Source organism: Myotis yumanensis, unplaced genomic scaffold (genome assembly GCF_028538775.1).
Source record: "Myotis yumanensis isolate MYYU_CA2020_CCGP unplaced genomic scaffold, mMyoYum1.0.hap1 SCAF_3, whole genome shotgun sequence".
In the NCBI taxonomy this organism is placed as follows: domain Eukaryota; kingdom Metazoa; phylum Chordata; class Mammalia; order Chiroptera; family Vespertilionidae; genus Myotis; species Myotis yumanensis.
The window spans coordinates 30,662,727-30,674,610 of NW_027223754.1; the positions used below are offsets into that span (position 1 = coordinate 30,662,727).

The window sequence follows — 11,884 nt, forward strand, 5'->3', positions numbered from 1 at the left end:
TGTGGTTTCATTTATTTTTTAATCTTTATTGTTGAAAGTTTTATAGGTGTCCCCTTCCCCCTCCCCATTGATCCCCACATATTTCCCTATCCTTTCATGTGAGTGTATATCTTCTTTGGTGAAGTGTCTACTCAGACTATTTGTCCATTTTTTAAATTGGGTTGTTTGTTTCCTTACTACTGAGTCTTAAGAGTTCCTTATATATTCCTTAATTGTTTGATAGAAATCACCAGTGAAGCCATCTGACCTGGAATTTTCTTTATGAGAAGCTTTTTAACTACAAGTTTAAATTCTGTAATAAATATAGAGCTAATAAGGTTATCCAATGAGCTTTGATATTCTGTCTTCCATGGAAATAGTACATTTCGTCTAAATTGTAGAATTTATTGGCATAAAAATATTCATAATATCCAATTATTATCCTTTTAATATATGTATTGTGTCTTCTTTCCTTTTTTTCCTGATCAGTCTAAGAGGTTTGTCAATTTGATTGATTTTTCTCAAAGAACCAGCTTTGTTGATTTTCTCTAGTAATTTTCTGTCTATTTCACTGATTCCTATTCTGCTATTTATTATTCTCTTTTCTCTATTATTTACTTTGGGTTTAACTTGCCTTTATTTTTCTAGCTTCTTAAGTTGGGAGCTCCATTACAGACAACAAAAGACTTGATTATGTGCAGGGTCAGTACTCTCTCCCTCCCAGAATATTGTTTTAACAACTCATAAACAATTCATATGCTTAAGACTCACACCAAAAGAAAACATGATTACTGTTATTTATTTGAAGAGCCAGCCTTGGATTGCTGACATGGCAGTTCCTCGAATTCAATCTAAGTAAATGTGCTTTGTTGGGGAGACAATAAACGAACTCTTATTCTTCTCCACTTGTCATTAGTTGATTAAGTCTGCAAGATACTCAATTCCAGTCTCGTCACTTAAAAGTATGGCTTCTGTGGTACTTTCTAGAAGTTTAACCTTTGCCACAAGTCTGTCAAGAATTTGACCACATTCTATTTATAGAGCTTGTTTTCAAAAGAAACAAAAATGCACTAACAAATAGGAGAACTATGACCAGAAAATGTCATGTTTCCGTGAGAAAAGATCTGTTACCAGCAGCAATGTCTTAGGAGAATCATTGTACAAACACAGGTCTTGAACATGGCCATTTCTTCAGCACCATAGAAAGATCACAGTGATGTTACTCAAGAAATAGGGACCTAGAATAACATTCCCAGATGTTCTGATGGTCTCTTCCGCCTCCTGAGAGCCAACCACAGAGGTGAACAGCAGCAAGATGATTCCACTGAAACTCCTCGTTTTCCATCAACAGCACGATAACATTCTTCCTTAAAGTGAATGACAAAGTCATAATCTTTTGACATGTGTTCAGAAAGCAACGGGCTTTTTCAGAAAATCTGACAAAAGACTTCTGAGTAAATTTGCTAACTGCAGTTGGATACTTACTAGTCTCTTAAGAACTTGAGCTATTTTAAGGACAGGAAATAGGTGGGAAAGCGTCTTCTTGGCATAGGATCTTAGCAGCGAGGCACTCAGAATTGAGGAAGAAAGGCCATCCTGGGTCAGGGTATTTATAGATAACCCCAAACTTGACCATTTTCAAGAAGGCGTTACTAACAAACATCATACTTCCAGAACATGGTGCCACTGCAAAAAACTTCACATTCAAAGCAAACCTGAAACTGTGGATTCCCGTTCTAGACTAAAGCAATTTATATAAACAGGAAGAAGCTTAAATTACTTTCATATACCCTTTTGGGGTTCTAAATTACAGCTTCTTTGGAGAAACAATAGGACTGTTATGAGCCCCTTTTTAAAAAGCTGTCCCAAGTGTAATAACAACAAAGTTATGCACAAAATTCCACTTACACTCTCCATCTTTGTACCAATTATCTATTGCTACAGTAAGGCTGAGGGGCAAACAGCCACAAAAGCTCAGTGGCAGGCTGAAATAAGCGTCTCTGTTTTTGTCTGTGAGGCCATGGGTCATCTGGGCAGTCCTGGCCTCTAAGGGCTCGCTCATGCAGCATTCGTCAACTCTGGTTCAGGTGGCAGCTTGCTGCTCTTGGCTGGGCTCTCTCCAGTGTTTAGGGTTGGTGGGCTATGGGAGGGTACAAAAGGCCTCAGCAGGGACAACTGAGCTCTCTGCCAGGTGGTCTCAAACCCTTCCATATCTGGGCCCTGGGCTTGTCCTCGGGGTGGAGGCAGAGTCTGAGGGGGTTGGAAAAGATGCAAGGCCTCCTGAGTTCTGGGATAGGAATGAGCACCCGTCACTTCTGCCACGTTTCACCAGCCAACTCAGATTCAAGAAGTGAGAAAACAGGCCCACCTCTGCATGAGAGGAGCTGCAGTGTCACTCTACAAGGGGCATGGCTGTAGGGAGGGGTGGTCAATTCGGCCACTTCTGTAATCATTTGCTTGTGCCCTAGGAGGCTGACCTCTATGGAGGCTGACCTCTCTGCATCACTGCCCCAGAGCCCTCGCCCAGCACAATCCTGGAAACACCGTTCATTTAGACTGCAGTGTGAATGACTCTCCATAGACTGCGCACAACTTACACAATCATATGCAATTGCCCTCAGTTAACCCACGTGCAAGATTATAAGTTTGGCTAGATGATCTCTTGAGAGTTCCTTCACACTGAGAATTCACAAATGTTTTGCACTTAAGGCATTATGGTTTCCCTTATGACCTGCCTGAGAAGGTGGTACAGAAAACATGCGTGTGTGCATGTGCTTCTGTGTATATAACACACTAGCAGCATGCACACAATAAGAACCCAATAAATACATGTGTGCTTCTATGCATATGATGTGTACACTAGCATGCACAGAGTAAGAATCCAATGAATACATTAGTTAAATTTAAACAATTTAAACAAATGTGTTGGAAATGTATCTTCACTCATCCCATGTAAACAACCTTACCCTTTCTTCTGGGCCTTTAGACTATAGTAGACACAGCACTAGCCTACAAAAACAGGGCTGAGAACTACCAGTGTGGTTCATAAAACTAAAAATTCAGAGCTAAAGTTAGAAATACAAAAACACCAGGAAATAACTTCTCCCAACCTAACTTGGTAGAACTGATGGAGGGAAAAGTCAGAAGTTGTACACGGGGCCCAGGGACAGCCCCAACAGCCTACCCTCCCTCTGCAGACACAGGACGGGCTGTCCAGGCCCTCACTGCCCATCTGTGATTCCTGGCCCTTCTCAAGCATGAAACTCTATATACATGAAACCTGAGCCTCCCAGCCTGGCCCTCTGGCCCCTCTGAGCCAGCAGCTGTGTACACCCAGCAGCTGCATAGGGGCCTGGTGCTAACCAGAGGGCCCTGGAGACCAAATTCAGTGGCCCCACCAACCCAGACAATGGTGGTCTATCAGAGTGGGAAGGGAGGGTCACCAGCCCCCTAAAGTTGCAAGAATCGGCCCTGCTGTTAGAATGAAGATGTATTCTTGGGCTTTGGTGGCCTTGAGGTTCAAATCAAGAGTTTTCCTGGACATGGCAGGAAAAGTTTTCAGTATAAAATAATAACTACCGTGTACTGAGGCCCTTCTGCACCTAGCACTGCACAAAACCCCTCACATCTATCTACTCATTTACCATTCCTCCTGGCATATATCATGAATCTCATTTTTAGGAGGAAGAAATCATTACTCAGAGAAGTTAGGCAGGTTGCCCAAGGTCACACAGCAAATGGATGACTCCAAAGCACATATTGGGACCACCCCATCTTACAGTGGTTCCGAGAGGGACCAGTAAGTCTTGGGGACCACTGAACCTCCCAGCCCCTGATGTTGCCCATGGCAGAGTTGAGTCCCAGAGGGATGATGTGCCTTTGCTGCCTTTTGCTGACAGTGAGAGGCAAGGGCAACTGCAGCTCCCACATGACTCCAATCCAAAAAGTTAGAGACACCCCCACCAAACAAGAACTAACAGCTCTTCCCACCACCACTCCTGTGCCCACTCCCAAGGCCCCTCCAATAATTATTTTTTACAGTGAGCAGTTTCCTCTAAAGGGAGAAGAAATCCTTTAAATATATACATATATAGTACTTTCATTTTAAAAGTTTATTATCTACATATACATATGTGTATATGTGTGTGAATTTATATTATATTACACTAGAGGCCCAGTGCATGAAATTCGTGCACTGGGGAGGTGGATCCCCCAGCCTGGCCTGTGCCCTCTCACAGTGTGGGAGCCCCACAATCGATCGCCCCAAAGAGGTAGGCCCCGCCCACCCATCCAGGGCTCCTCAATGGATTGCCCCAAAGAGGTAGGCCGGAGCCGGGGGTCCCGCCTCCATGGCGGGCACAGGGCTGTGGGAACCCCGGCAAAAGCCACGTGGAGCAGCCACCGGGACCTGCCCCGCGGCGAACGCAGCCATCTTGTGACAGCGTGAGGGCATCATGGTGTGACGCATGAGGACTACCTAGGACAGTGATGGTGAACCTTTTGAGCTCGGCGTGTCAGCATTTTGAAAAACCCTAACTTAACTCTGGTGCCGTGTCACATACAGAAATTTTTTGATATTTGCAACCATAGTAAAACAAAGATTTATATTTTTGATATTTATTTTATATATTTAAATGCCATTTAACAAAGAAAAATCAACCAAAAAATGAGTTCGCGTGTCAGAGGTGTCATAGGTTCGCCATCACTGACCTAGGCTTTTATTAGTAAGATTATATTGTTTTAAATCTTGGTGTAGATGGACACCCGATACACCCAGAGTCAGATGGCCCAGGGGCCACAGTGAAGGTTATCAGGTACCAGAGTTACAGCTTAACTGAAGTCCTGGGATGTCCTCGGATAGAATGAATGAGAAGGCTCAAAGTGAGCTTTCCCAAGGCCATACCCCAAGGGCAGTGCTCCCTAGAGCTGTGTGTCCTCTTTCCAGTTGTCTCTGAATTCCTGTCCAGCCAGGGAGGAGCACTGCTCTGACTGCTGGCTGCCTACCCGAACCTTCTGAGAGTCCCCACTGTGCCCCTTCCCCCTCGGGAGCCCTGCTGATTGGCAGTCTATGCCACACGATCCAGCCCTGGGCTCTGTTCTCTCTGCTGTGGTCCCTCACACTGTCTGTCTGTCTTTCTGACATGCCTTGAAATTCCTGAAGGCATGACTACCTATCTTACCGATTTGGCACAAGTTAGGCAGCCAGCAAGTGCTCAACTAGCAGCAGTACTGTCATCGCTATGGGGCTCTGGCAGCAGGCTGACCTGGGTTGGAATATTCTGCGTCCATGTGCCAGCTGGGTGACCTGGGCACAGCAAACTGCTGGGCCTCAGTGTTCTCATCTGTGAAATGGATGTGACATGAGATGAGAATGGATCACCAGTTTAGCACAGTGCCTGCAACTCAGGGCGCACTTTTTTATTAAAAAAAAAAACCTACATAAAGACAAAGCAGGCAGTGCTTAAAGAAATGAAAAGACAAGGCTGTTACAGGTGTTATTTCTATTCATAGAACGAGGCCATGGGATAGCACAAAAGCTGAATTCCTCCAGAGTTCATGGAGGCAGCTGCCCCTGATGAAGGCCATCTCATGATCCTTTCCCCGGGGGTCCTCCAAACCCAAGTCAGATGTGCATGCATGTGTTGAGTGTGCAAACATTTGTGCAAGTGTGTGCACATGTATGATGCCAACAGAAACACTACAGCATGTGTAGGGTGGCTCTCAGGAAAACACTTTAGGCGTTCCCAATTCAACTGAATTCAGGTTTGTTTGCTTTATGTTGAATGAGCCAGCATGTGCAGTTACCCTCTTCTCTGGGCCTAAAACCCAAAACCAGAATCACCCTGGTGCAGGGCCAAGATACTACTGTAAAGTCACGTGCTTCAAAAGCAGATGTTTATTATTGCAAAGTTAACTATTCAGTTTGCAGAGAAGTCTCTATACAAATGCAGTAGTAGGAGATAACATGTTTTATAACTAGAACCTTCTGAGTGCTTTACCAGCCAATCAGGAAGTATTTATGAACAGCTCAGGCGCAGGCCTTCTAAAGCAAAGCAGGACCCTCACCACCACTCCACACTGCCATCATGGACCACATTCTTAAGGCAAAGGGTCTAGCAAAAGGTAAATTTCTCACAGTGGGCACTTAGAACTCCAGCACCTACTGAGTCTTCATTTCTCTTCCCACTCCCATCCCCAACCAAACCCAGAATCCTAGGACTGACCAGAAAGCGAGTCGTGGATCAAGTAGGAAACAGCAGTGTCTTTTTCCTATGCTGTATCAGAATTCACTGATTTTTTTGCTGTGGAAGACCCCTAGGACTTCCAGATCACAGTTTAGGAAAATATGAACAATATTCTAATCCAGCGGTCGCCAACCTTCCAGACCACCAGTGGTCCATGGACCACCGGTTGGCGAGCGCTGTCTAACCCATGTGTCAAAAAATCATCAGAGGCTGGACAGCTCAAATGCAGTCTCCTTGGATTTCTTGATTCTGCTGTTCTTTTCATCTACACATGACTTTATGACTTTGATTTCCTTCTGTCTCATATGGTTCATATTCTTATATTTGTATTTTCTCCTTCAACAAAACCCCCAAGAATCTGTTGTTTAGTCTTTTAGCACCTGGAACTTGCAGGTAGACAAGTACTTAATGAATGGACTTGGTTCAAATGTATTATGCAACCTGTTATAGGATGAATTGTGTCCCCCAATAGGACTGGAGTCCTAACCACCCAATACTTCAGAATGTAATCTTATCTGGAAACAAGGTTGTTGCAGATGAGGTCATGCTGGGGTAGGGTGGTCCTATTCCAATGACTGGTGTCCTTATGAAAAGGGGAAGTGTGGGTGCAGAGAAGCAACCACAGGGGGGACACCATGGGAAGACTGGGGTTGTGCTGCCACAAGCCAAGGAACCACCAGAAGCCTGGGTGAGGCCTGGACAGATCCTCCCCTCGCACCTGCAGCGGGAGCCGGCCCTGCCCACACCTTGATCTGGGGCATCTGCCTCCAGGGCTGTGAGAGAATAAGTTCTGTTGTCTAAGCTGCCTGGTCTGTGGTGCTCTGTCCCAGCAGTTCCAGGACATGAATACTCAGCCCAACAGTTTAAATGCAGACATGCGTGCACACCCAAGACACCCAGCAAGACCAGAAGGGTAGCATCTGGCTTTCAAGTATACTCTACAAATATTAGGTTGCTGGAGTGTCTCCTGTGCCGCACTTTACGGATTACTATGTGCTCTGAGCGTGCAGAGAAAGAACCAGGTTCCTGGAGTTTTTCATGGTGAATCAAGCAACTTCATCTAAAGGTAAAATTAAAGCAGCATTTCATGGTGTTCACTATTTCCATGTGTTTTATTGATCTTACATTCATGTTCCATCTTCTAAAACTTCTGTATCTTGATTTCATGCCCTGTGACTTAATAGTCTAGGGATGTTTAAAGTGTTAACTCATGAGCCCAAAGCTGCTAGGGCTCACTGTGTCCTGTGGCCTTTGTGTATTTCTCATCACAGGAGGAATGAGGGAAGCAAACAGTGTGGGTAGGACAGCAAAGCATCCTGGCCATTACTGAGAAAATCTGAGTGTCATATCCTCATACACGAAGATTTGGGACTATAATTCCCACTTTCCACTCCCCTACAGCAGAGAACCTATCCTCAGCCATCATGAAATATATCTCTTTTCTGAACTCCTCTCCAGGCGTTTATAATCCCCTCTTTTCCTATCCAACTTTCTACCTTAAATAAAAGAACTGCATAAAGGAGAACCTGAACAAAAAAACTTTTTAAAAGTGAGCAGAACAATCTGAACCAAATGAATGTACTCTCGGTTCTCCACCCTTTTACTGGCTCTAAAATAGAACAAATCAGCTTAATGTAAGAAACACATTAGGGCGTGTTTCTTAATAAAAGGCACATGGGAAATCTGAGCCATCACAAAACTTATTTTTAAATTTTTTTCCCACAAAACTTTTAATTATTCACTATCTCCACTCTAATGGTTCAAAGTTTTAAATGATGAATTTGCAAATGTTAAGTTGCAGGCTGCTTACACCCCATTGACCAGTTGTCAGTGTGTTCATGTGGCAAACAGGAGTAAAGTTAAGATACTTTCAATTTCATGTGAATATTCAGTTCAGTTTCCAAATGTTTCTTTTTAAGGAGGAAAAAAAACCCTAACATTCCCACATTCAGGGAAAGCTGTTCAGCATGTGTGCTTTGTGGCCTATGTTATTTGGTGTGCACGCAAACATCCCAAAGCTCAAATAAATAACTCTTCTCGGAAAGTGGAAAAGTCTCATGGAACTTCTGAACCCCAAGGTTTTCAGAGGCAGAGAATAGCTAATATTTTACTCCAAAAACCTACCTTTGAACCACAGAAAAGCAGAAGCTCTGTCTATAATTGGCTTACTTTCATGTTAAACTCACTGATAGTCAGTCTAAAACAAACCAATTGGGGCCTAGAGGAATAAAGGGATAGCTTCAATATAAGAAATTTCCAAATGACCATAGTTTTAGAATATGTTAGATTGTTCCAATTTGGCTTTGGCAAGCTAAGCATTTTATTCATTCCTGTCTTTGTTGTGTGAGAGATGAAAGGCACACTACAGTGTTCTAAGAAAACCTTCCTAGAATTTAAAAGAAAACTATTATTGAAGTCAATCAATATGAATTTAGTTAATATGCCAAATAACATACATTTACAGTGATATGTCTTTTCTAGACAGCACATGAAGTTGCTTAAAGCTTCACTCTTAGAAATGAACAGTATTTCATATAAGCCTATTTTGGTAAACTTAGCATGCATGCATTTCCCATTCTTTTCAACATCTGTCTTTTATTACCAGAGATTCTGATATCCAGATGAGTGCCTTGAAAGTTAAATCCTGCTCCTTATTCCTGTCTTAAATCATAATTTTACTGTGACATCAGGTTCATGTTCAAACATTTTTCTTCCCAGGACAGGATGGCAGGTATTCATTCTAAAATGCAGATTCTGTTTTCATAAATACATTCCAAGTAAGAAAAAAATACCTAAAACTACTATGCACCCAAAATTCAAATTAAATATTTTCTGACCTTTAAAATGTAGCACCAGGGCATGCACAAGCTTATAAGATTAAACATTTTACTTTACAAAGTCACCTAATATTTTTATTAGCAACTTATTGTGCATTTGAGGCCAATAAACCCATTTCTAAAATTAAATAGTTTTTCCTAGTCATGGTGTACTTCAATTTTTACATTTTAACACCTTTTAAGTAATTGTGGATCTTAAGATTATGTATTGGCCAAAAAAACTGGAATAAGATTGTAGTGTTTTTGAAATACAGGGAACACATTGGTTTTAAACGCGCTTCTCTCCCCTCACCCCTGCTTTGTCAGCTGTGGGAGAGGAAAGCAAACTTTAATCACTCGCAGGGATGAGGGTCAAGGTTCACACTCCAGCCCCGGGGAAAGGAGCCACCAGTCACGAAGAAGAGAAGCAGGGTCTGTAGGGCTGGGGATTCTGTCCAAAATCAGGTAGGAACCTGGAAATGAAACCTCGAGTGTTAAGCCAGCCTTGAAGAATGCCAAGGCTCTCCTAACCCCGTGCCTGCCATCCTCTGGGCTTGGAGACAGACAGGAGGCATTCTTTCGTGGGGAGGGCAATAAATCATTTCACAACCCAGCCCTCGGCTATTGATGAATGCATCTTTTAAAAAATGCAGAGCAATTGGTCAATCGAATGGGGGGCGCAACTCTCATACAATACCCCCAACAAAAGCTGTTCAAACAAAGCCTCTGAGGAAGCGGTGCGCGTCGCTGGAGCAAGGTTTTCGGGTCGGGTCACGGCGAGGGGCGACTCTACCTCAGGGCGGTGCACCGCGCTCCCCTTTCCTTCGGGCCTCCCCGGGGTCGTTCCCCTAGACCGCGGCCTGGACCCCCTTCCCGGCCCACACCTCACACAATGGCGCCCCGAACTCCCGCCACTGGGTCCTCGCGCCGCCAGCGCGCCCCCCGCGCGGGCCGCGTGCCCGGGTCCGCGCACAAAGGAGACGCGTGGGCTCCGCCGCGCCCCGCGCTCTCCCAGCCCCGCGCGGCCACCAGGTGCCGACGCGAGCGACCCGGCCCCCGCGCGTCGCTGCGCATCCCGGGCGAGGCGGGGCGCGGGGCCTCCCACCGCCTCGGGCTCCCACCGCCGGGGCCTGTCCGCCGTGGGGGCGCGGGCTCGGGGACACTCACTTTCTCGATGGTCCCGGGCAGCAGGCGCTCCAGCAGCCGGCAGAGGACCACTCCATCCTTCAGGGACGCCTGCAGGAAGCCCTCCGGGTCCGAGATGGTCTTCTTGGGCGACTCCAGCACCCCCAAGGTAATGAGCCACGTAACGGTCTGCTCGGCGGAATTCATAGCGGCGGCGCGCCCGGCCTCCCCGCGCCGCGAGCCGCTCTCCGCGCCGTTCACCTCGGAGCGGCCGCGGCCCGGCGGGTAGCGCTCAGCGCCCCCTCCTCCTGCTCGCCCATGGAGAGGCCGACGACGGCGATTGGCTCGGGCGGCGCCGCGGTCCGGCCGGCTCGCGCTCCCTCGCGTGCGTCCTGGCCGACTGTCAAGTGCCTTTTCATTACCAGCACATGAACCTGCGGCGGCCGCCCGGCGCCGCCCCCGCCGCCGCCACCTCCCGGCTCCCAGCCGCTGCTGTGGATGACATCACTGAGAGGAGAAGAAAAGACGCCGCGCCGGAGCGGCCCCGTGCCCGGCCCCCCGGCCGCACACGCACTCCGCGCTCGGGCCCCGCCGCCGCGCTCCCTCCACCCCCGGGCCGGGCCGTGCGCGCGCGCCCGCACCTGCGCGCCGGGTGGCGGGCCCCCGCCCCAAGGGCCCGGTGACCTCCAGGCGGCCACAGCCGGCCGCCAGCCAGGGCTCGCCGGGACTCCCGAGCCGCGGGCGGCGCGCGCCTTTAACCGTTTGCGCCCCGCCGGGCCCGTGCGCAGTTCCCTCCGGAGTCCGCTCACTACCGTCTCTTCCGCCGCCCTCTCCCCTTCTTGAAGGACTGGGAACCCTTTATTTATATATGTATATTTTTTTAAATTTATGAATGTTTAAATTATTAAATGCCTCCCGGAATGCTCTTTTTATTTTTGCCAGTTTTATTTCAAGAGGTTGGGGGCGTTTGCTTCTCCCCGCTCCCTTGCAAGCCAATAATTACCGAACACAAATGATAATTGAATCTTAACCAGATGGGTTTGATTTGGAGAGGAATTGATTTTGAGGACGCTGCTGTGATCCTTGGGGGAGGAGGGGTGTGGACACTCCCACCTCCCCTACCTCCCACCCCTCCCCCTTTCTGGCCCCCCACACACAGCTGCGGAGCGGGTGTCACGTATGCCCCCTGCTGGGAGGCCCCACTTCTGCTCTCTTGTGACCTCACTCTCCAGGACCAGAAAGAAACCTTGGAGCTATTCCCCTTTAAATTGGTGGCAACGTTTCAAACACTGTGGGAGGAAGGTCAAGAAAACAGCAGAGCCTAAACTGTCTGTGCAGATGATCTGGAAGGAAGGATTGTGACAACAGCTCAGTCCAAACGGGCCACTTGGCCACGCTCTTGGACGAGATGCTGTGAACCTGTGCGGGCTAGACCTAGATAACTCAAATGACGCGCAATGAACCAGCTTCTTCAAACCACCAAGGACACTGCCATGTGCATATGCTAACCAAGGACGCGAACCTCTTCCTAAAAGAAGCTGGGTGTGAAGGTGTTCATGTATGTCCATTTCCTCCATCCAGTTCCTGAGAGCTGAGGAGTATGTCAGTCCAACCAATGGAGACAGGTCTGGGTCATTTGTGTCAATAGCTCACTGTGCCCTCAAGACATGCCCATGCCCAGTTCCAACTGTACACGGTCCCCGACAGAATGGATGACTG

At 47.0% G+C, this 11,884-nt stretch overlaps 1 protein-coding gene across 6 annotated transcripts in view; it reads right to left on the minus strand.

Moving 5' to 3' along the window:
- The window catches only part of ARHGEF7 (Rho guanine nucleotide exchange factor 7), a 133,768-nt gene extending 123,236 nt beyond the window's left edge, over window positions 1-10,532 (minus strand). For 2 of the 6 annotated variants that reach the window (XM_070408585.1, XM_070408586.1), the window contains exon 1: window positions 10,208-10,530. In XM_070408585.1, coding sequence (XP_070264686.1) covers window positions 10,208-10,372 — 165 coding nt within the window. In that variant the 5' untranslated portion in view covers window positions 10,373-10,530. Of the gene's footprint in view, window positions 1-10,207 lie in introns of all 6 variants that reach the window. The other 4 variants (XM_070408581.1, XM_070408582.1, XM_070408583.1 and 1 more) reach the window with 4 other exon arrangements.
- Between the last annotated feature and the right edge of the window lie 1,352 nt (window positions 10,533-11,884).